Genomic DNA, 24,435 nt, shown 5'->3' with positions numbered 1-24,435 from the left:
TCCATATTTTTAGTTTAAGATCTTTTTTGAAACAATAAAATGTGGGAAAAAATGTTTAGTATGGAAGGGAAGGAGGGGAAAGGGGGAGAATAAAAAACAAGTAAAAGTATGCTTAATTGACAAAAAATGAGAAGCTATTTACTGATAATGTATACAATAGTCTTTGTCTTGACTGACATTCATGGTGTTTATGCTGGAAAAAGAAATGTACACTGTAAAGATGTGTGATTAAATGTAAATAAATAAAATAAATGTTGAAAAATAAATAAATAAAACTATAAAAAAAAAAAAGAAAAGCTTTTAAGATTGTATCTTTCGTAGGAAGATCATTACTATTGGTGTTGCCAGAAGTTTCCTGCGTATCTGAAACAAATTGATCTCCCTTTATGCATGTCTTTAATTTTAAGAAAGTGTTTTTTCTCCAGGTCCTTTTAATGGAATTCCTTAGATTCCTTCATATAGTCTTTCAAACATATGTCACATTTTTCTGTTGACGTTTTTCATAGTTACAGATTTTCTTTTTATCTCAGAGATAGGGAGCCCAATAAGTAGTTTATATTGAAGCTGAGAAGGCAGGTCTTTCTGTAAAGTGAGATCATAGGATTATCACAGATTCCTTACATATTAGTGTTAGATTCTTGTGAGCATAAATGCTTTCTCTTATTTTCAGATCCTGGCCATGAGGTTGGATGCCTCACCTTGCTGAGAAGAGACACTGGACCTAAATGGCGCAGCATGACTTTGTTCCTGCTTGGCTAAATTTCTCAACACCACAGTCGGCAAAGGTACTGTTGCTTTCCATTCTCTTGGTAACACCCGGAATACCCGGTCTTCTTATCTCTTGCTGACCTTTAGCCTCTATATTCTAATCTGTGATTTTTAGATAATCAACCTTGCCTGAAGATTAATCTTACTTTTAATAGACTAACAATTATGCGACTGCATAATTAGTGGACCTTATTACTGCAAAGTGTCTCATTTCTTTCATTGCATCCTAGGCTTTTCTCATTACATGGCACACTTAAGCCTTCCTTTGCTACCTGCAGCACACTTTGTAGAGAAAACATACCTTCTAACTTATTCACAAGGACAGAGGGGCAGTGGTGAGATATGCCCTTGGATAAACAGACCTCTGAAATGAATGGATATTTGTCTAAAATAATAGATGAGGAGGAAATAGAATGATCATCCAGTTACTATACTGTATGGATCTCAGGTTAAATCCTAGAAATTCTATTTTAGAGGAATTAATCTACGTAATGATTTTGGGGGAACTCTGTTTCATTGGAAGTAAAGACAAATTAAACATCCAGTTCATGTAGGTGAAGGCAGATCTAGTTATAACACACAGAAATTCTTGACAAAGTCAGCCTTTGATAAACTTAAAATGCTTCTTATTTTGCCAACTAATAGAGGAGAATTTATATTTTGAAATATGAATTATTTTAAAGAATTACTTTTTAAATTTTATTTATTCATTCTTTTATTTAAATTTGACCAGAGAGGGACCAGCAGTTGGTGTAATGGCTGTGTCACTGGACTCCGATGTAGTTGACCGTGGTTCAAGTCCCAGATCCGGTGGCTTAATTCATGCCAGGCACGTGTGCGTGCGTGCCCAAAATCCTAAGAGGAAAATGGAAGAGAAGGGATTGTGTTGGGGCCATCCCCCAGGGGGTGATTTTTTGCTTTCTGCCTCTCTCTCTCTCTGTCTTTCTGGCTTGCACACATGCCCTATGGCAAAAACCTCTCAAAAAAAAAGAAAAAGCATGCAGGTAGACCTCGAGGAATAACACTATGCTCTGCAAGGCTTCTCCAATAAGTAGCTTATATTGAGAAAATTTGAGAGTAGCTTATATGAGAAAATTTTGGGTTCACATCCAGAGACCTCCCTAAGGGGGTGGGCACATGGGTGCCCACAATCTGGAACTTGCTGAAAAAGTATACAGATTATATATCTGTAAAGAACAATTGTTGCAGTGTAGTGAACTTGGGAAAAAGATGATGATTGATACTTTATTATTGTCCATAAAGTTACAGTAAGCAAGATTGTATGATTTTTAAATATAAGTAAAGGAATTAAATAGAACAGAGAATATAAAAATGGGCCTCTATGTAGTCAGTTGATTTTTTACTGAAGTGCCTAGGTGTTGCAGTGGAGAAGCAATTGTTTGTTTAACAAATAGTACTGGAACAATGGAATATCTGGAGGAGAGGGAAGAACTCTATCCTTTATTTCACAGCATACACAGAAATTAATTTTAAATGGACTATAACCTAAACTAAAAAGTTAAAACCATAAAATTTTGGCCTAGCAGGTGGTGTGGTAGTTAAAGCACTGGACTCCCACATGGCTGGCCATGGTTCAAGTCCCTAACCTGGCATCTAACTTTTCACTCTCTCTTTCTCGAGAGTGCCTATGCCTTATAACAAGTTAAATAAAAATAAAATGAGTAATTCTTTTATTAAAAAAAAAAACTATTTGCAGAAAACTTAACATTTCTGTAACCTGCTAAAATAGGTAAGATAAAAAAGATTGATTATGTTGAGCTATTGGCAATGATTAACAGTAAGAAAATAAGTGTAAAAATATTTAGTGTTTATGCTACAACCTATAGTTTTTTTATAAGCCCTCGTTTAACATACCTATACTTTTCATGGCTTTATAGACATTGGTCTCTCTCATTTAAGACTAAAGAATGCCATAAAATAAAATTCTTTGGAGTAGGAAAGGGATATTAGAATTTATCTACATGCTGCTTCCTTTAAATTGTGTAACCTCAAAGATGAATTTTCCCTAACCTCTTTCTTCATGTCTAAATCATGTATTAAGTACTGAGTAATATTTAGAAATAGGTGTTTTATGAAACTATAAAAGCTCTCTGCAATTCCTGATTAGCTGCTAAGGTTATAGTTAAACCATTGCTTTCTTACCCAGTTCTAGAATAATTTACAGAAAAAATAGAGCTATTTAGAATTATTTTTAAGGCTTTTCCTCTCTTATTGTAAGATTATTTCTTTATTCACGATAGAGTGTTTGTATGTGCACATGAGAGTGAGAGAGCGGGACAGAGAGATCAGATTCAGATTGCAGTTATCATTTGATATCTGGCTTCTCTGTTTTTATTTTCTATTGCCAGAAGGTGAGAGAGAGGGAGGGAGGACGCAAACACCCACTAAGGGGCATGGTCACACCAGTCCTTTTTCCTCTATTTCTTTCTTTTTTCAAGATTTTGGACATGCATACATATGCGCCTGGTGTTTCTCAAGCCACCAGGTCCAGGACTAGAAAGGCACAATCAGCCATGTGGGATCTAGCTTCTTTATCCCTGAGCTATTAAGACTGACTCAAAATCCAGATTTTGTTGAATAATGCATTTTTGCTATACCATGAGCTGGCCCACAGATTAATCTTTAGAAGTGTCAAGTTTGGAAGCTTATTCTCTATGGTTATTGACAGAGGGGTCCCCCCCCCCACATCTCATGTGAGCAGTTCTACTTTTTCTCCCCTTCTGGTATAAAAGAAGCGAGTTAATTACTGATTATGTAATCTGTCGCTTCTCTAAGCTAACTCAGAGGCCTGTGGTACCTTTAGGATCCATACACTTATAATGGGGGTTGTTACTTTTTAAAAGCCTGATGCATAGCCTAGTAAGATACTGACTTTTTTTTTTTTATTTAACTTTATTTACTTATTTTAATTTGACCAAAGAGGGAAAATGAGAAAGCTAACTGCCAGGTCTGGGACTCATTTTTAACTTTATTTACTTATTTTAATTTGACCAGAGAGGGAAAATGAGAAAGCTAACTGCCAGGTCTGGGACTCAAACTATGGTCAGCCATATGAGAGTCAAGTGCCCTTATACACCATACCACCTGCCAGCCACGATATTAACTTCTAAAAGACTAATCTCTACTTATTTGCTCATCTTTGTATTTTATTATCTTAGTCACCTACAGCCACCTTTGAAAAACACGGAGAGCACATATCCCGAGGAGAAGGTAGATTTGGAGTAAGCCGTCGTCGACATAATTCCTCCGATGGCTTTTTTAACAATGGACCCCTACGAACTACAGGAGGTAAGTCATTTCCAACTTCATAACTGTGTTTAAGCTACCAGTTAGGGTAGGCTTAGGATAGGAGTATGTGTCCATGATCTTAAAATGGCATCTTTTGTAAACATGTTTTTAAATTAGATTCTCTAGTAATCATTATCCTACTATATTGTCTTTTTTTTTTTAATTGCCAGAAGATATGTGTGCTCACCCAAAATAGACAATAAAGAAAGAAAAAACACACTCCAGTGGGAAGCTGTCACACTACAATCATTTTTCCATTTTTCTATCCTCTCGGAATTTTGGGCATGCATACATATATACCTCATGTGTTTCTTAAGCTGCCAGGGCCAAAATTCAAACCATGATCAGCTGTGTGGGACCCAGTTCCCTTAACTGCTAGGCTACATGACTGGTCCTACATTGCCTTTCTAGATCTAACATTCTCATAAATCATTTACTTAGTTGAAGAACTCACTTAGAAATTAGCTCACAAAGAAAAGATGTATTTTATGATTTCTTTGTGTGGTCTTTTTATTGAAAAGGTTCCCTGAAGGCCTTTTGGCAGTACCATAAGTCAGATTAGGAAACATCTGGCCCAATTGTGTCTGAATTTCCAGGAAGCAAATGAACAATCTAATGTATTGCTTTTCCTTACTATTCTAGATTCCTGGCACCAGCCCTCCCTGTTCCGCCATGATTCTGTGGACTCCGGTGTCTCTAAGGGAGCTTATGCTGGAATCACAGGGAGCATATCTGGTTGGCATGGCTCTTCCCGAGGTCATGATGGCATGAGCCAGCGTAGTGGAGGTGGGTCAGGGAACCATCGCCACTGGAATGGCAGTTTCCACTCCCGGAAAGGCTGTGCCTTTCCAGAAAAGCCACCTACAGAGATTAGGGAAGAAAAGAAAGAAGACAAGGTGGAAAAGCTGCAGTTTGAAGAGGAAGATTTTGTAAGTGTGATGCTATAGATGTGTAGTTAAAACCTCTATATACCTTATATACCTTTAAGACCCTGTAAATAATGAACATTCTTAAAATTATAGAAAAGATTGTCCTAAATTTAATTTTTACTGTTTTTAGAAGAAACGAAGTCTATTTGAAGGTGATACCAGAAGTTTTTAAGTTTCCACCTGTAGAATTTTTAAAAAAACAAGACCCTAGTGTCCCTTAAATTTTATAGTTTAGAATTCAAATAAAGTTGTGTAAAAACGTAGTCTTTCAGGGACCACCAGATGGCGTAATGGTTATGTTGCTAGACTCCCACATGGCTTACTGCAGTGAAAATCTCTCAAAAAAAAAAAATGAATTCTGTTTGTATTCTCTATTTATGGCTTGTCTCAATATAGACTCCACACATTCTGAGTGTTCCAACAACCGTATGTGGCTAGTGCATGCCATATTTGGTAATACAGCTCTAGTTATTTTAAGTAGCACATTCGATGATTAGTTACTTCAGGTATAGCCATTTCTTTTTTTTTTTTTCTGGAGAGGTTTTTGCTATAGGGTGCATGCGCTCGCCAGACAGAGAGACAGAAAGTGAGAAATCTCCCCCCAGGGGGGATGGCCACGCCGCAATCCCTTATCCTCCATTCTCCTCTTGGGATTTCGGGCATATGCATGCGCACACGCCTGACATTGAGTTTAAGCCACCGGGTCCAGGACTCGAACTGTGGGTCGACTATGTGGGAGTCCAGCGACATAGCCATTACGCTAACTGCTGGTCCCCAGGTACAGCCATTTCAATATGTTGGTAATGTCAACTAAAAAAGAAATCAAATGGGACCAGCAGATGGCATAATGGTTACATTGTTGGACTCCCATGGTGGCTTAAAACTCAATGTCAGGCGTGTGCGCATGCATATGCCCGAAATCCCAAGAGGACAATGGAGGAAAAGGAATTGTGGTGTGGCCGTATCCCTTGGGGGTGATTTCTCACTTTTTGTCTATCTCTGTCTCTCCGTTGAGCACATATGCCCGATAGCAAAAATCTCTCTTTAAAAAGGAGGGGTCAAATTGGAGCCAGCTCTGGCCCGATGGTTAAGGAGCTGGCTCCCATATATGACCAACCACATGGTTTCAATCCTATTTCTGGTGGCTTGAAAAGCACACTAAGAATGTGTGTGCATGCCTAAAGTCCAGACAAACTGGAGAAATGGAGGCAAAGGAATTGCAGCATGGCCAGGCCCCATTGATGAGGGTGTTTCTCCCTCTCTCTCTGACTAGTGCTTGTGCCCTATAGGATAGAATATATTAAAAAAAAAAAAAAAAAAGAAAAGATTAAATTTAAGCATTAGCTTCTCTTCCCCTAAGATCAAGAACTGTCCTGAGGCCTGGGAACCAGCAGTGAGCGTAATGGCTATGTCGCTGGACTCCCACGTAGTCGACCGCAGTTCGTGTCCCGGACCTGGTGGCTTAAAACGCCGGGTGTGTGCGTATGTCTCCAAGATCCCGAGAGGAGAAGGATGGAGAAGGGATTGCAGCGTGACCATCCCCCCTGGGGGGTGATTTCTCGCTTTCTGTCTCTCTGTCTCTCTCTGTCTGTCTGGTGAGCTCACGTACCCTTAATTTAAATGTTATTAGGGGCCAGCAGGTGATATGGTAGTTAAGGTGCTGGATCCCACATACTGACTGTGGTTAAAGTCCTGAACCTGGTGGCTTGAAAAACACTGGACTCACATGTTTGCATGCCTAAAATCACAAGAGGAGAATGGAGGAGAAGGGACTGTGGCATGGCCATTCACCTAGAGGACAATTTCTCACCTTTTCTCTCTCCGGCAAGCACATGTGCCCTGTGACAAAAACCTAAAACAAAACAACAAAACATGTAGGTAGCACTGTCGTTACCTGCTACATGATTTAAAGGGAACTTTGCTGTCAAATCAAGCTGGGGGAAGACAAATAAAAACAATTTATCTTTTTTTTTTTTTTCCTTTTTAAAAAATTTTTTTCCATAGGGTCCTAGTGCTTGCCAGAAAGAATGAGAGAAAGGTCAGGGCCGGCAAGTGGCATGGTGGTTAAAGGTGCTGGACTCCCACATGGCCAACTGCGGTTCGAGTCTCAGACTTGGTGGCTTGCTTTCTCGCTTCCTCTTTCTCTCTCTCTCTCTCTCTCTCTCTCTCTCTCTCTGATCAAACTGGAAAATAATAATGATAATAATAATAAATAAAGTTAAATAAAATCTTAAAAAAAAATAAAAAGAAAGAACGAGAGAAAGGTGAGAAAGCACTCTCCAAGGGAAATGATCATACCTCAATCCCTTTTCTTTCCTCCTTTAGTGACCTTGGGCGTGTATGCACATACATCTGGCTTGTTTCTCAAGCTGTCAGGTCTGGGACTTTGAAGTACACAGCCGTGTGGAATCCAGCACCTTAACCCCCTTTCCACAGGCTGGTACACTTGCACAAACCTTAAATTTATGCAGTAATTTTTTTTTTAAAGAAATGTATTAATATCACTTAGCTTTGAGACGTTTTGCCAAATTTGCTGTAGACCATTCTTTTAGAAGAGTTGAAATATTAGCATTCCTAAGCTTATTCTTTTCCCTAAAAATAATCACCATCTAAATCTCAGTGTTTCAACATTCTCAGGCATGTGTGTGATAAGCTGTGATATACTACATGTGGGTTCATAAACATTCTGCAGTCATCATTTTGCATGTTTTTGACCTTTGTGTGAGCAGTCCTGCTATAGCTCTTTTTGTTGATGTGATTTTGAGATTTATGTGTGTCGATACTGCTCTACATAGGCACATTTCAACCAAAGGCACTTTTGTCTCCTTGAGGGTCATTGGTGAATTTCTGGAGACATTTTGGTTATCACAACCGGGTATCGTGTTACTGGCATCTAGTGTGTAAAGATTAGACATGTTGCTAAACACCTACAATGCACTGGACAACTCGCAGATTTTTATTTATTTATTTATTTACTATAGGGCTCATGTGCTTGACAGAGGGAGGGAAAGTGAGAAAGTATTTTCCACGGAGAATGGCCACACGACAACTCTTTCTCTTCCATTCTCCTCTCAGAATCTTGGCCATGCACACACTGTACCTGGTATATTGGGTTTCAAACCCGGCTGAGTCCACTTCTTAGACCACTCAGTCAGCCAAGTGGGATCCAACCACCTTAACCACTGCAGGATGGGTTAGCCTGCTCTAATACTTTTTAAAGGCCCTTTGTACTCTACTCTTTGGAGAAGGAGCAGCCAGGTACGAGGGTAGTGTTTTCTACAGTAATTTTTTAAATCCGAGGAATAAGAAATTTGTGGATTCAGAGTATGTCTGCAATGTAGCCATAGCTTTTACTTTATTTGCAGGTGACATGAAAATCCTAAGAATTGTAGAACACCAGTTTTATAACAGGAAAATAATTTATGGTGAGAAGAGAATCAGGAAAGTTGCCTGCATGGAGTAGGAATTGACTGGGAAAGGACACAAGGGAACTGTCTGGTTGATGGGAGTGTTCTCATCTTCATAGAGATTGGGAAGGTAGAAGAATATTTCAAAACTCATGGGATGGCAAAGTATATTTCACTGTGTGTACATATTTAGTTTATATAGATAGATAATAATTTGGCTCCTGATATGATGCACCTCTGTGATATTCCTTCCAGAAATGCACATCCTGGTTCTCATTGTGAGGAAATATCAGACAGACCCAAATTCAAGTTCCTATAAAAGAACTACAGAACTAGCCTGCATTCTTCATTCAAAAATATTAAGGTTATAAAGAAGCTTCAGATCGGGACCAGCAGGTGGCGTGGTGGTTAAGGCACTGGACACTCCCATGTGGCCGGCCACGGTTCAAGTCCCGGACCTGGTGGCTTGCTTTCTCACTTTCCCCTCTCCCTCTCTGTCTCTCTCTGGTCAAATTAAAAAATGAAAGAATGAATGAATAAATAAATAAATCTTTAAAAAAAATAAAGAAGCTTCAGATAATAGTAACATGAACCTACATTAAATACTGGATAAAGGAAAACCTGTTTTTAAAGAAATTTAATTTGCTGAGACTAGCAAGTAGCACGGTTGTTAAGGTGCTAGACTCTCATACTATCAACCACAGTTCAAGTCTCAGACCCAGTGGCTTGAAAATTATGCTGGGCATGTGTGCCCAAAACCCTGAAAAGAGAATGGAGAAGGGAAACGGCATGACCATCCCCCCCACCCCCACCCCAGGGTGATTTCTCACTTTCCCTCTATGTCTCTATCTTGGGCGAGCACAAAAAAAGTCATTTTCTGAAACATCAGTGGGGACAATTGAGTAAGGATTGTAGATGAGTTAATAGTATTTATTGATGTTATTTCCCAATTCTTAAAATTACAGATGATTATATTACAGAATGTAATTTTTTTTCTCCTTATGTATGTGAGAGAGGTATTTCCACAGTTGATCTTAGTCAAAAGTCCAAGGATTGAGAATAGGTATTTTTTGTTTATTTGTTTGTTTGGAGAGGTTTTTGCTATAGGGCGCATGCACTTGCCAGAAATACAGAGAGAGACAGAGAGACAGAAAGCAAGAAATCACCCACCGGGGCATGGCCATGCCGCAATCCCTTCTCCTCTTAGGATCTTGGGCATGCATGCACGCACATACGCCTGGTGTGAGTTTAAACCACTAGTTCTGGGACTCGGACTGTGGTCAACTACATGGGAGTCCAGCAACATAGCCATTATGCCAACCACTGGTCCCATTCCACTAGGTATTTTTGACAGGGCCTCTGTGTCGTGGTCCTCCTTGCCTAGCTTTTCACTATCCGTGATATAGGCTAAGTATTGGTATTCAGTGTGTTCTGCTTGGCCCAGGGGGTGGCAGCTGATTTATGAGAGCTGCAACCTCAATCCTTCACCACATGCAGTTCACAGTGTCATTTGCCCCCCTGGGAGAATTTCATGTCACAGCTGATCTGACAGGAGGTGGAGCTGAGGTGGATTTGCCAATAATGATGTTGGCTCATGTACCTAGGGTTAGTAACCCCTGCACTAGAGTGCTGAGAAAGCTGTTCAGGGGAGGAGGAGGTAGCACCACTTTTGGGGTGGGGGATGCTGCTGGCCTCAGAGCTCATGTGCACTTCAAAACTTGGCTTTGAGGAACTGAGTGCTGCAGAAGCATGCTGAGTATGCACAACAAGCACAAGGAAACAGGTAGCAAAGTTTCTCCAGTGCTCCACTAAGAAAAGTTACCATGCAAGCTGTCAGAGGAAAAATTTTACTAAAATCTACGTATGTATTTACACAGAGCAGGTAGAAAAGATGTAGAAAAGATGACTTTGCAGCTAAGAAACAACATATTGATAAATGGCATAGGGTTCTGTCATAGTTCATACTAACCAGCCAATATTTCTAGGACAAAGTCTCTCGCAATTAACTACTAGAAATACAGTCCACTGAATCAGAAAATAGTGACGAAGGAAAGAAAAAGTTCAGATAGAGGGTGTAGGGAGACAAAATCATACTTTAAAAAAAGGAAGCCATTGTATTTCTGAACATTCTATGAGACAGAAGAGAATATAGTGTTAAAAACCAGCCTGGTCAAATTAAAAGAATGAATAAATGAACTAAAAAATAATAGTAAAAAGTTTTAAAAGTAAAACAAGGAGGACACTATAAACACTAATATTTTGAAAGAATTAGAGGAAATAGAAGACATTTTTAAATGAAGGAATTCAAACAGATTGAAAATTAAAACTGAGAGGGTCTCGCAAGTGGCATGGTGATTAAGGGTACTGGACTTCCACATGGCTAACCGTAGTTCAAGTCCTGGACCTGGTGGCTTGCTTTCTCATTTTCCTTCACTCCCTGTCTCACCCTATGTCCCTGTCTTGTCAAAATAAAGTTTAAAAAAATTGTTTAAAAAGGTAAAACTAAGAAAAAGAACAGAGAGGTTTCACCAAAATCTGTATAATAGAACCTCCCCCCACAAAGAAAATCAAAGAAGTAACAAATACTAAGAAGCGTAATTCAAGAAAAGTTTTCTAAAATACAATAAGAATTGAAGCTACAAGTGGAAAGGTCAGCCAAAACAGCCATAGTCTTATAAAATACTAGACTTGAATAAAAAAGAAAATACTCTATTCATCTTGACATATAGATCAAGTGACTTACAAGAGGGAAAAATCAGACTTCTACAGGAAACCTTTCTGACATAAGTAAATACAATTAACAGTTAAAGTACTCAAGAGAAGGAAAAATGAGCCAGAGAGTTTATTTTCAAGTTTTGTCAGAGGGCACACGTGTTCACGAGAGGAAGCAGGAGAAATCGCCTCAGGGGAATGGTCACGATGTGTAATCTCTTTCCTGTTCCTCCCTCCTTTTGGGATTTTGAGCATGCATGCAGATGTGCCCGGTGTGCTTTTACATCACTAGGTTCAGGACCTGAACTGCATATTCAGGCATGTGGGATCCAACTTCCCTAACCATCAGGCCATGGGCTGGCCTAAGTATACTCTGTCAAGCTTTAACTCAATTATAAAGGTAATAGATGAACTGTATAAGAACTCAGGATATTGTTCCAGAGACTTTTCTTCAGGAAAGTACTAGAGAACAAAGACAGAATAACCAGAAAGATACCAATAAAAGGAATGATGGTAAATATGGAATACATGATTAATTGTAGAACTAAGATTAAATAAGGGGTAAGAGACAGTGTATCTTATAATAGCTACGTGCGCTAACGTAGATATAGTGTAAAACTTCTTAGATTTTTGCCACAGGGCTTGTGAACTTGCCTGAGAGACGGAGAGGGAAAATGAGAATCATCCCCGCCAGGAGGGGATGACCACGAGACAGTCCCTCCTCCTTCATTCTTTTTATTGGAATTTTGGGTGTGAGCATGCACATACACACCCGACTTGGCCCAGGACTCAAACTGCTGTCAAGTCCTATGGGAATTCAGCACCTTAACCACCATGCCACCTGCTGGCCCCCAAAACTATTTTTTAATAATAGGGAGAGCATATCAACAAATTAACATTTGAGTGACTTTATTAGTGAAATACTGACATCACTGTTCTGAGACATGTGTAGGGGAGGGTGAAGTGATGGAATATGGTTGTTCTTTTGTGTCCTTGAGAATCAGGATTCTGTGTAGAAGAAAGGAAATACAGATCTAAGGTAGACACTCAGTAAAATTTCCAAGGTATTTAAATGAATTTGAAATATCAGAAGATCTGAAGAGTTTTATCTGTGTGTTGGTGTTTGTATTCCTATGCTCTGTCCACTGAAAAGATCTAAAAACAATAAACAACCCCATAATAATGAGCAGCCCTAGTGCTAGTTTGTAAAGATGGAATTGTAAGATTAGAAGGTCATTGTTTTGGAATTGGCCCTGTAGCCAACTGAGTAAAGAAGCCACATCCCACATGACCTATCATGGTTCAAACCCCAGCCCCAGGGATGTGCAAAACATAACTGGGCGTGTGTGTGTGAAGATCACAGCAGGATGGAGAGCTGGAAGAAAAGGGATTGCAAAATGAATGCCCCATTGGGAAGGTTCTCTTTCTCTCTCTATTTGGTAAATGTGTTTGTCCTCTGTCAGTTAAAGTTTTTTAATGATCAGTTTTCTTGCTTCATGTATCAATAGTTTTAGGCTGTGAGCATTGGTGTCTGCTGGCATCACCAAAAGAACAGATGCTCCTGGGTGTCTCCTAATAGAAGAACAAAACACATAAATTTACCTTAAGTGCAAATGCATAATACATGTATCATTAAAGAATTCTAGGGTTTCTAGGACCTACTGCCTACTGTATAGGAAACTAGAGGTGTAAGATTTTTAAAGGTAACCTGTAGATTACTCTTTAAAAGTATTAAGAATTGTGTGGAGACAAAATAAAACTGTGCTGAGAGATACATACTTGGGTAGTAAAAGAAAAGGGACCAGCAGGTGGCGTGGTGGTTAAGGTACTGGGCACTCTCATTTGGCTGACCAAGGTTTGAGTCCTGGATCTGGTGGCTTGCTTTCTCACTTTCCCTTTCTCTCTCTCTCTGTGTCTCTCTGGTCAAATTTAAATAAACGAATGAATAAATAAATTTAAAAAAAGAAAAAGAAAAGGAAAGATGTAATCAACGTCAGTTATTTTTGGAAGAGGAGGTAGGTTTGGGGGCCAGCAGGTGGCATGGTGGTACTCTCCCTCCCTCCCTCCCTCTCTCCCTCCTTTTCTCTCTCTCTCTCTCCCTCCTTTTCTCTCTCTCTCTCCTCTCTCTCTCTCTCTCTCTCTGGTCAAATTGTGACACACAGGTAAAATAATTCTTTTAGAAAGAAAGAAATTTCATGTGTCAACTATGATGCAAAACCCAGCCCCAGTGGCTTGAGTGACACACAGGTGGGCTAGCCAGTGGCATGGTGGTTAACACTGGATCCTGGGGCCACCCGGTTGCATGGTAGTTAAGACGTGGACTCCCACGTGGCTTACCATGGTTCACGTCCCAGCCTGGAAGCTTTCGCTTTCTCTCTCTCTTTCTCTGTCTCTGTCTCTCTCTCTCGTAAGCGCATGTACCCTGTAGCAAATTAAAAAATAGTAAGGGCCAGCAGGTGGCATGTGGGTTGGGACAGTGGACTCCCACATGGCCAACCATGGTTTAAATAAATATTTTAAAATAATAATAATTAATTAATCTTTTTTAAAAGACTGGATCCCACAAAGCTGATGCTGCAGTTCAAGTCCCAGACCCTGCAGCTTAAGAAACATGCCAGGCGTGGGTACAAGCTCGAAATGGAGGAGGAGGAATTGTGTTGTAACTTCCCCATTAGGGGTGCTTTCTCTCTCTGTCTCTGTCTCTATCTCCAGCAAGCACACTTGCTCTGTAGTGAATATTTATAAGGAGATTCACAACAGGTACATGTTCACATGTAGGCTAAGGGCCATTAGATGATTTAAAAAAGAAAAAGTGGTGCCGTGACCATACATCCCCCCCCAGGGCAGTCATATAGGCCCTCTGGCAATTAAATAAAAATCTGTGGGAAAAGAGAAAAAATACTGTATAAATGGGCAAACTCTCTTGAGAACCAAGAAAAGAACACAGTTTTTACCCACGGGAGCTCCATGTACCCATTCTACTCCATTTAGAGGGGGTGGAAATCTGTACTTCCTTTTCCTATTGGAGACCCATCCTTAGAGATGTTGATTCAGGAGCATTGTAGTAGGATGTATTTAGATATCTTCTATGTTCCGCAGGCAGCTGTGCAGAAAAGCCATTTTCCTACCTTATTACAAGGTTGTAAAGTTTGGGCTTGAATACCAGCCATCCTCACACCTTCTATATAAATAAGTTATTAAAGTCCAGTTTATTGTTCCTCACTCTTCTCCACCCTTCCCCTCATGTCTTCCTTTGCTCCTGGTGCCTTCATTACTCTCCTGACCTGTGTGAATGTGTCTCCTGGTGGTCTCTCAGTTGATATATAAACCCCTCAAATCCATCCTTCAAGCTGCTACCAGAGTGACTGTTGTAAATTGGTTATTGGATCATGTTAACTCTCTGCATGAAAGAGGGTTCCTCTTTTTCTACAGGAGAAAATTGAATCTCCCTAAAATATTCTCTACAATCTGGCTCTTGCCTATTTTGCCAGACTTCTCGCCCCACAGAAGGGCTCCCTCCTTCTCTAGCAGTAATCATGCTAAACTATTCGAGGATCTCTGGATAGTCCTGTTTCTGTTTTGTTTTTCATGCTTTCCTGTATTGCTCTTTATTCTTTTTGTTCTTGGAATCACCTCTTTTTCCAGCATTAACATTAGTTTTTGAGAGGTTTTTGCTTTAGGGCGTGTACACTCACCAGGAAGAGACAGAGAGACAGAAAGCGAGAAATCACCCCCCAGTGCGGCCATGCCGCAATCCCTTCCCCTCCATTATTCTCTCGGGCTCTTGGGCACACAGCACATGTGCCCGGCGTGAGTTTAAGCCACTGGGTCTGGGACTCAAACCATGGTCGACCACATGGGAGTCCAGCGATATAGCCATTACACCAACTGTTGGTCCTGCATTAACGTTAATTTTTAAGGACTGTTGACCATTATCATCTGTGATGAAACCTTTTAGCCTTTCTCTTTTGGGTATAATTGACATTCCTCCCTAGTACTACTACTTTAACATGTATTTTTATATAATCCTTATAACATTTTTATAACCTATTTTTATATAGTCCTTATAACCTTAATCCTTATAACCTTTTTCTGGCACTTACCTGCAAGTTTATCTCTGTAGTGAGACTGTGGACCCTATGAGGAGGACAGGGGCCCTTCATTGTCTTTGCATGTCTAGCACAATCTCTGGCATGTGGTTTGCCTTTGACCCAAAACAGTCTTAAAGATGCAGTGAATACTACACATTTTACTGACCAGATTGTCCTTCTTAAATCTGAGGAGAATAATCCATGTTATTGTTCATTTCTGCTTTCTTTTTTTTTTTTTTTTTAAGAGATTTTCACTGTAGGGCGCGTGCGCTCGCCAGACAGACAGAGAGAGACATAGAGACAGAAAGCGAGAAATCACCCCCCAGGGGGGATGGTCACGCCGCAATCCCTTCTCCTCCATTCTCCTCTCGGGATCTTGGGCACGCATGCACACGCGCCCGGCGTGAGTTTTAAGCCACCGGGTCCGGGACACGAACCGCGGTCGACTACGTGGGAATCCAGCGACATAGCCATTACGCTAACTGCTGGTTCCCCATTTCTGCTTTCTTTGCCTCATCTGCCATACATATCCTATAGGAATGTGAGAGAATGTGCATGTTTAGCTTGTTGATCTGGAAAAAGAAATAAAATTCCCTCTTAAACCAAAAGAAATGGAACTTCAGAGAGCCTGAGATTAACATATGTGTTGATTTTGTATTTCCACATCTTCTGTTCATTTTTTTTCCCCTGAATAGTGTTAAATTATTATGTCCTACTAATTGTAAGTATTTGATAGGTTCCATGGTGATGGCTACTTTGTGAAAAATGCCAAAATGATCACCTTTTCATATCACCCATTCATATCCTTTTTTCCCTAGCCTTCTTTGAATCCAGAAGCTGGCAAACAGAATCAGCCTTGCAGACCTATTGGGACCCCTTCTGGAGTGTGGGGTAAGTTAATTTTGCCATTTTAATAACACCACTTAAAATTTTTTTCTTAGCAAGGAGAGGAGCAATAGATCTTTTTTGTTTGTTTCTTTATCTCTAATTTTCATCTCTTCCATGTGCTCATAATAACTGGCACCTATTCAGTAATCTAAGTGTCTGTAAGCATATCAGGTTACTCTGACCCCAAAATATCACTTAGTTGTAGTCACAGTGTAAGATCAGAATACAGACGATTGAGAGTTTGGAAAACCCTGAATGTAGAAGCTGATTTTAAGTCATGAGAGAATAATGTAAAATTAATAGAGTAATTTTTAATTAACCAGAAATTTTACTTGTAACACTTAGTTTTATTTTATGTCTTTGGTTGTCTCCTAAATATATGGTTGGTATACACAGTAATGCGCCTTAAGCATTCCTCCATATTGCTAAATGTTCTTCAAAATTATTATTTCTAAGATTATATAATACTATATCCAGTGGATATATAATTTTATTAAAACAGGTACCAATTACTGGTGGTTTTTTGGGGCGGAGGGAATTGGGGAGGTATTTTTTGTAATTATAAATGATGTTTATTATATAGCCCAAGGCAAAAACATAAGTGCACACAGTTAGAATGTATATGTTGGGAATGAGTAGACTAATAAAAATTAGCACATGAGTCAGTATATTTCATACCAGACCCAGACCTGTTATTTGGCATTGGGAACTCTATTTACAAATTGGACTCTCCTGGTCTCCCCCGTCCCCTTTCATAGATATATCAGTAGCTGAGCATCTATTTGGGAAGGTGTTAGCATATTTAAGTACTGCATTTGGACCCAGCATTACAGAATTAAGGGCAGTTGTGTTACCTTCTCCTCCTCTTTGGTACTAGTATGTAGCTCTGTCTCCGTTTGCCTTGTCAGAGGATCCCATGGAAGTCTCTCTCCATTCTCGTGCTGACAGGAGCTGCTATGTTGGATATGTTCTTGTTTGGTCCATGCCTGTTTACACTATACGTGTTGTTACTCCTGAAGGACTGACTGCAACTAACATCTTCAGCCTTTCTGACTGATTTATGAATTGAATATCAAGTGCTTAATATTCTGCCTTTTTCCTACAGTTTCTGAATAGTTTCAATTTTGAAAGTGTCTGTAAAGTACACACCAGGAAATATTTTTTTCTTAACCTCAACTGTCAGCTCTTTGTTGAAGGTGAGGTCTTTGTATAACTGTGTGTTGTGTTACACAATGGATTTGACATTCTTTTCTTTCTCCATTCTTGTATTTCACAGAAAACCCACCTAGTGCCAAGCAATCCTCCAAGATGCTAGTCATCAAAAAAGTTTCCAAAGAGGATCCTGCTGCTGCCTTCTCCGCTGCATTCACCTCACCAGGATCTCACCACGCAAATGGGAACAAAGCATCAACCATGGTTCCAAGTGTCTATAAGAACCTGGTTCCTAAGCCGGCACCACCTCCTTCCAAGGTATGATTTGGAATCAGTATGAAAACATAGCAGAGGTTTGGGGGCATCAGAAAATTTAGTAAAATGTATTCCACCTAAATCACTCATGAGCTATTCTGTACCTGTCATGTGTTTGTAATACTGTACTCTGTCTCTAGACTTGATTGCTGCCAACTGGATTTTTTGTAAGCCTTCCCTGCTCCTTAGTTTCACTCATACTCTGCTCCTTCTGTTGCTATTCACATTAATAGCTTCTTTCCTCCTCCTCATTCATTCCCCTAAGCCAAGCAGTTACATAGTTTCTGTCAGTCATTGCCCCATGCAGTCCTTGTTTGGACCTTCTTACACTTACTCTTATAGCATACTCTTCTATTTTCTCTTCTTTCTATATTCATCTTGCACAGAATTGCCAGAATAATCATATATATCACATTCTTCAGTCTCTTCACTAACTCCAAACCATTCATTCATGGCTTCAAACCATTATTACAGAGATTATTAAACTTTTTCTGTGATGAGCCAAGTCAATAAATACTTTAGGCTATATGATTACATATGTCTTTGTTTCATACTGCATTATTGCTTCTTTTTATTTTCTTTAAGAATTTTTAAACTTTATTTATTTATTTATTTTAATTTGACCAGAGAGGGGGAAAGGTACAGAAAGAGAAAGAGAGAGAAGGAAGGAAAGTGAGAAAGCAAGCTGCCAGGTTTGGGACTCAAACTATAGTCAGCCATGTGGAAGTCCAGCACCCTAAACCACCCTGCCACCTGACTGCCCCTATTGCTTTTTTAATTTTTTGTTCCTCTAGAGATTTTTGCTATAGGGCATGTGCTCCTGCCACAGAGACAAAGAGATAGAAAGCCACAAAGCAAGAAATCAACCCCTGCAGGGGGGATGGCCAGGCTATAGTCCCTTCTCCCCCAGTCTCATCTTAGGATTTTGGGCACACATGCCCACACACCTGGCATGAGTTTTAGGTCACCAGGTCCAAGACTTGAACTGCGGTCAGCTATGTGGGGAGTCCGGCAACATAATCATTATGCCATCTGCTGGTCCCCTTTTTAATTTTTTTTAAACAACCATTAAAAGTGTTAATAAACTTGGTGCCAGCAGATGGTGTGGTGGTTAAGAGCGCTGGACACCCACAAAGCCAGCTATGGTTTGAGTCCCGGACCTGGTGACTTGCTTTCTCATTCTCTCTCTCTCTCTCTCTCTCTCTCTCTCTCTCTCTCTCGCTTCAAATTACAAGCAAATAAATAAAGTTAAATAAAATAATCCTTTTTGAAAATGTTGATAAATTTATTAGCTCACAAGCGGCTGAAAACACACCTATCTAGATTTGACCCTCAAGACGTGTTTTGCCATTCCCTGATCTTTTTTTTTTTTTTTTAACTCTTTTTCTTCACTAAGTTTGTTTCTTTCATATGTGTGAGGGTCCTCAAGCTGAGATCCTTCCCTCTGCCATTCCTACTCATCCAGGATCATGGGCACATGTGCCTGATGATAGGTTGACCCAAGAACTAAACCCGATCTTCCATAAGGCTTCCAGTATTGTATAGTGTTGAGCCACCAATACATCATTGCAGCTGGGTCTTTCTTGGTCTTCTAATACAGTGTCAAAACTGTTTATCACTGACATGTATATTTTCATAGCCTAAATTTAATCTATCTTTTGCAACTTATTGCCCCTTTTTCTCTTACCTAAGAAATTATCCTTTAGGCTCATGCCATCCTCTGTATATTCTTTCTATTACATATAGCTTAAAGATGTATTTAATCCTTGGGACCAGCAGTTAGCGTAATGGCTATGTCGCTAGACTCCCACATAGTCGACCGTGGTTCGAGTCCTGGACCTGGCGGCTTAAACTCACACCCGGCACGTGTACATGCGTGCCCAAGATCCCGAGAGGAGAATGGAGGAGAAAGGATTGCGGCATGGCCATTACCCCCTGGGGGGTGATTTCTCGCTTTCTGTCTCTCTCTCTGTCTCTGTCTGGCGAGCGCACGTGCCCTATAGCAAAAACCTCTCCAAAAAAAAAAAAAAAAGATGTATTTAATGCTCATGTCTCCACAATCATATAAAATTCTGTATCTCATCACAGTAGCTGCAACACTTCATCATAGCTAAGTGTTTTTTTACTTGGTTCTTATCTTAAAAGCAGGTTTCAGATTCCTTTTAAATTTATACCCTTAGCTCTTTTAAATAAGTAGATAATAATTGCTTGAATGGCACCAGCCTCATTGTACAGTGGTTAAGCTCTGTGCAGAGAAAGCCAGATCCCACATGGCTGACCAGATTGAGTGTACTCCTGGCAGCTTGAAAAATACCAGGTTTGTGCATGCATATGCCCAGGGTCCTGATGGGATGCAAAGTTGGAATAAAAGATTGTGACATGACCAGGCCTAATTGGGGAGTACTGTCTCCTTGTCTTACACATGTGTGTGCATGCATGCACACAACTTTTAGCCAAACAGAATAACTGCTTGAGTAAAATCCAGTCATTGTTAGGAAACAAGTATCATTAGATGTCATTTGGAGAAAAACCAGGATCCTACTTGGAGGCGCTAAGAAAGATAGCACATCAGTTCCAAAAGTTCCCCTATGAGAGCAGCATGAATTCTGCTGAAACGGAATCAAGAACAAATATCAAATTTAACTATGTTGACATGGCTAAATTCCCAGGACCCTCAGTTTCTTTCTTTCCTTTTATTTATTTATTTATTTATTTTTTAAATTTTCAGAGAATATGTGCACATGAGCCTGAGAAAAAGAGCATGCACGTACTCCCTAACAGTCATGCTGTGATCATTTTTCCTCAAATCCTCCATCTCATCATAATCCTGGGCATGTATGCATGTACCTGGCTTATTTTTCAGACCACTGGGGCCAAGACTTGAACCTTGATTGGTCATATGAGATCTCACTTTGTCTTACAACACCTAACCCCTGTGCTAGGGAGCCAGCATCCCTCCCTTCTTTAGGGTGTCATTGCTTATAAAAGTGTATTAAACTTGGCACTTAGTTGAAAAGTAGTTTTTGTTTTTAAATTTTGTCTTTTCATTCTTTTTCTCTTTTTTCATAAGTTTTCATTTTTCCCATGAGTGGGCGAGTGAAGAGACAGCAACCCCAAAAAGACCTTGATGCCATGATCCACCCCAAACTTCAACCAGCCTCAGGTCATGGGCATGTGGCTGCCTGGCACATTCAGGCCAGTCTTCAGATTTGAACCCAGAACCTTCCTTCTATGTGACAGCCTCAGAGCGTACTGTTACGGCTCTACTACCGTCCAGCCCCTTTAATTCCACTTTTCTATGAATTTTTTTGAAAAATTGTAGGACTGAGCAATTGTAGTTCAAACATAGAAAAAATGATAAGCTATCACAGAAATTTAGGTGACTTAAATTTTAAATAGCAACAGTATTTGTCAGTAGTTATTTGCTGCTGGCAAGTTGAGAAAAAAATACTGATAAAAATTTTTGACCTGGGCCAGCATGTGGTATGGTAGTTAAGTTTCTGGATCACACTTGGCCAACTCGACCACGTTTCGAATCCCAGACCCAGCAGCGTGAAAATCATGCTGAGTGCCTAGGGCTAGCAGGTGGTGTAGCCCACATGGCCAACCACAGTTTGAGTCCTGGGCTGGGTGTATGTGCATACATGCTCATGCTCAAAATCTCAGGAGAAAGAATTGTGGCATGGCCATCCCCTCAGGGGGAGGGGGAGTGATTTCTTACTTTCCCTCTCTGTCTGTCTGTCTGTCTCTCTCTCTCTCTCTTTTTTTATTTTTTTTCTTAAGGAAGTACACATGCCCTGTAGCAAAACTAAATAAAAAGTAAGAATTTTTAGAGAGCAAGTAGGTGGGGAGAATTCCAGACAGAAGATCTGTTGTTACCCCAAAATAGAGGAAGAATCTACCAAGTTTGGGTAAAGGCAAGTGGTTTCATCTGGCTGGTACTTGGGATGCGGTAGGGAAGTAAGACTCCATGTAGGCTTTTATAGAAGAAGCTCAGGAGAGAGGTTAGGGTAGAGATATGGTTTTACATGTTACATAGATCACCTTAACACCTAAACTGATTAAAGAGTTAAAATAGTTTTCTTAGTGACATTTACCTGAGAATAGCAGAAGAGTGCCAAGGCGGGACCAGCAGATGGCATAATGGTTACATTGCTGGAGTCCCACATGGTCGACCTCGTTTGAGTCCCAGATGCTGCAACTTGAAACTCATGCCAGACAAATGTGCATGCATGTCCAAGATCCCAGAAGGACACTGGAGGAGAAGGGATTGCAGTGTGGCCATCCACCCGGGGAGTGACTTTTCACTTTCTGTTCGTCTCTCGAGCAAGCACACATGCCCTATAGCAAAAATCTCTCTTTAAAAAAGAAGAGTACCAAAGCTAGAACAGTGTAAAATATCTGTGTCCATTGAACAGACTGAAAGGAATTCAGAATGCGAGAAGACTAGACAGTGAAACATCAGGGAATCAAGAGGAAAGGGAACAGTTCAGAAAAGACTGGTAATGAGGAATATCTCATTCCCCAAAGACAGATTTTTAGCTTGCCTTGGAATATAATACTAAGACGAAGTTTTTGGTTGTTTTTGTAAGAGGTGTTTTACTAAATGGGGATAGAGGTGCCTATTGCAAGGACCCCAGTAAGGAGGAAGTGAAAGATAACTGATACAGCTCTTTCCCACTATACACGATGGCAGGCGATAAAGCTGCAAAGCAGGATACTAAGGAGAAGAAGCCTGAAGCCAAGAAGGCTGATGCCAGTGGCAAGGTTAAAAAGGGTGACCCCAAAGCTAAAAAGCCCAAGAAGGGGAAGCCCCATTGCAGCCGAAACCCCGTCCTAGTCCGGGGCATTGGTAGATACTCCTGGTCTGCCATGGATTCCAGGAGGGCCATGTACAAGAGGAAATACTCGGCCACTAAATCCAGGATCGAAAAGAAATAGAAAGAGAAGGTTCTTGTGACTGTCACAAAACCGGTTGGTGGAGACAAGAATGGTGGTACCCAGGTGGTTAAACTGCACAAAATGCCTAGGTATTATCCTACTGAAGATGTGCCTCGAAAGCTGTTGAGCCATAGCAAAAATCCCTTCAGTCAGCATGTGAGAAAGCTGCGAGCTAGCATCACTCCTGGGACCATCTGATCATCCTCACTGGACGCCACAGAGGCAAGAGAGTGGTTTTCCTGAAGCAGCTGAGCAGCGGCTTGCTGCTTGTAACTGGACCGCTGGTCCCCAATCGAGTTCTACTGCATAGAACACACCAGAAATTTGTCATTGCCACCTCCACGAAAATTGATACTACCAAAGTAAAAATCCCAAAGCACCTTACCGACGTTTACTGCAAGAAAAAGAAACTGCAGAAGCCCAGACACCAGAAAGGTGAGATCTTCGACACAGAGAAGGAGAGATACGAGATTTCAGAGCAGCGCAAGATTGATCAGAAAGCTGTGGACTCGCAAATTTTACCAAAAATCAAAGCTGTTCCTCAGCTCCAGGGCTACCTGCGATCCGTGTTTGCACTTACAAAAGGATTTTTTCTTCACAAATTGGTGTTCTAGATTTTTTTGCCAAGAACCTAATTAAATAACTGATCATTAAAAAAAAGAAAAAAAGATAACTGATACAGACTCAGGAAAGCTTGGCTTTAAAGGGATGGTGGTATTTATCTACCTGACTTTTCCCTCCTAGCTGCTATAAAGTGGCTTAGGATGTCTATAGATAAAATAGAATAATTCTTTAGAGAGAATGAGATGCAAGGTGAAATAATTGATAATAATTCACAAGGAGAATGAATAGATGTAATATGGTAGAAAGCAAAGAGGAAGCTCCTTTGAACTTGAGGTGCAAAGGAAGAGATAGGGCAAAGTTTGGGTCCAGTGATTGATCACACTTCTCAGTCCTTTGGGAAAAGGTAAGATCATTTGAAGTGAAATGAATAGGTGGTTCTTTGAAGTTCAGAGGAAAGGAGAGTCTTTTGAAAAGACTTTGGTTGATATACAGTTTACTTAAGTGGATTTTATTTTTTTAAATCTATTTATCTGCTGTGATTTTTAGGCCACTAGGTCCCAGGACTCAAACTGCAATCAGCCATGTGGGAGTCCAGCATTTCAACCACCACACCACTTGCCAGGCTCCCCCACTGTAGTGAACTTTTACCTATATAATATTCTAATGTAAAGGGATGTAGGATATGATTTTCTCCAGGGGGGCAGCCAAACTATAGAATTTAAGTTACTGAAAATTAAGTGAGGAACCAGGTCCACAGCACAGTGCTGTGGGGCGGGAGCTGATCTCACCTGGCCAACCACAGTTGGAATCTCAGCCCCAGCAGATTGAAAAATACACGGGGAGCATCCGTGCATGTGCCCAAACATCCTGGTGAGAGACATGGAGAAGAGGAGATTGTGGTGTGACCATGCCCCACTGGGGGTGCTTTCTTTTTCTGTCTTGTAGGCACCCTGTGGCATTTTTAAAAATAATAAATTGAGGCCAGCAGGTGGCATAGTGGTTATGGTGCTGGACACCCGTATGACTGACCACAGTTTGAGTCCCAGACGTAGTGGCCTAAATCACAACGTGCAGTGTGTGCCCAAATAATCTTCATTCTTTTTAGAGTTGGGTCATTATCTCTCTTGCTTGCTTACCTGTTGTTTCGGAGACATTTGAGATAGTTTTAAAAAGTATCAGGGCCAGCTGGTAGCATGGAGGTTGGTGACTCCTCCCGTATGGTTGACCGACTGCAGCTGAGTCCTGGACCCCGCAGCCAGAAAAACACTGGGCATGTGTGCATGCGTGCCTGAAATCCTGAGAGAAGGGTGGAAAAGGGACTGGTGTGACTGCCTCCTTGGGGGGAGTGCTTTCTCACTT

The 24,435-nt window shown here is 40.5% G+C and overlaps 1 protein-coding gene across 2 annotated transcripts in view; it reads left to right on the top strand.

The window, feature by feature from the left end:
* Positions 1-649: 649 nt before the first annotated feature.
* Positions 650-24,435, top strand: part of GPBP1L1 (GC-rich promoter binding protein 1 like 1) — a 31,066-nt gene continuing 7,280 nt past the window's right edge. For both annotated transcript variants that reach the window (XM_027773938.1, XM_006153823.3), the window contains exons 1-5: positions 650-785; positions 3,948-4,077; positions 4,720-5,006; positions 16,035-16,107; positions 17,381-17,574. In XM_027773938.1, the coding sequence (XP_027629739.1) occupies positions 726-785; positions 3,948-4,077; positions 4,720-5,006; positions 16,035-16,107; positions 17,381-17,574 (744 nt within the window). In that variant the 5' untranslated portion in view covers positions 650-725. The remainder of the gene's footprint in view (positions 786-3,947; positions 4,078-4,719; positions 5,007-16,034; positions 16,108-17,380; positions 17,575-24,435) is intronic.

The sequence above is a fragment of the Tupaia chinensis genome, unplaced genomic scaffold, assembly GCF_000334495.1.
Source record: "Tupaia chinensis unplaced genomic scaffold, TupChi_1.0 Scaffold000387_1, whole genome shotgun sequence".
Lineage (NCBI taxonomy): Eukaryota > Metazoa > Chordata > Mammalia > Scandentia > Tupaiidae > Tupaia > Tupaia belangeri.
This window is presented reverse-complemented; position numbering and strand designations above follow the sequence as displayed.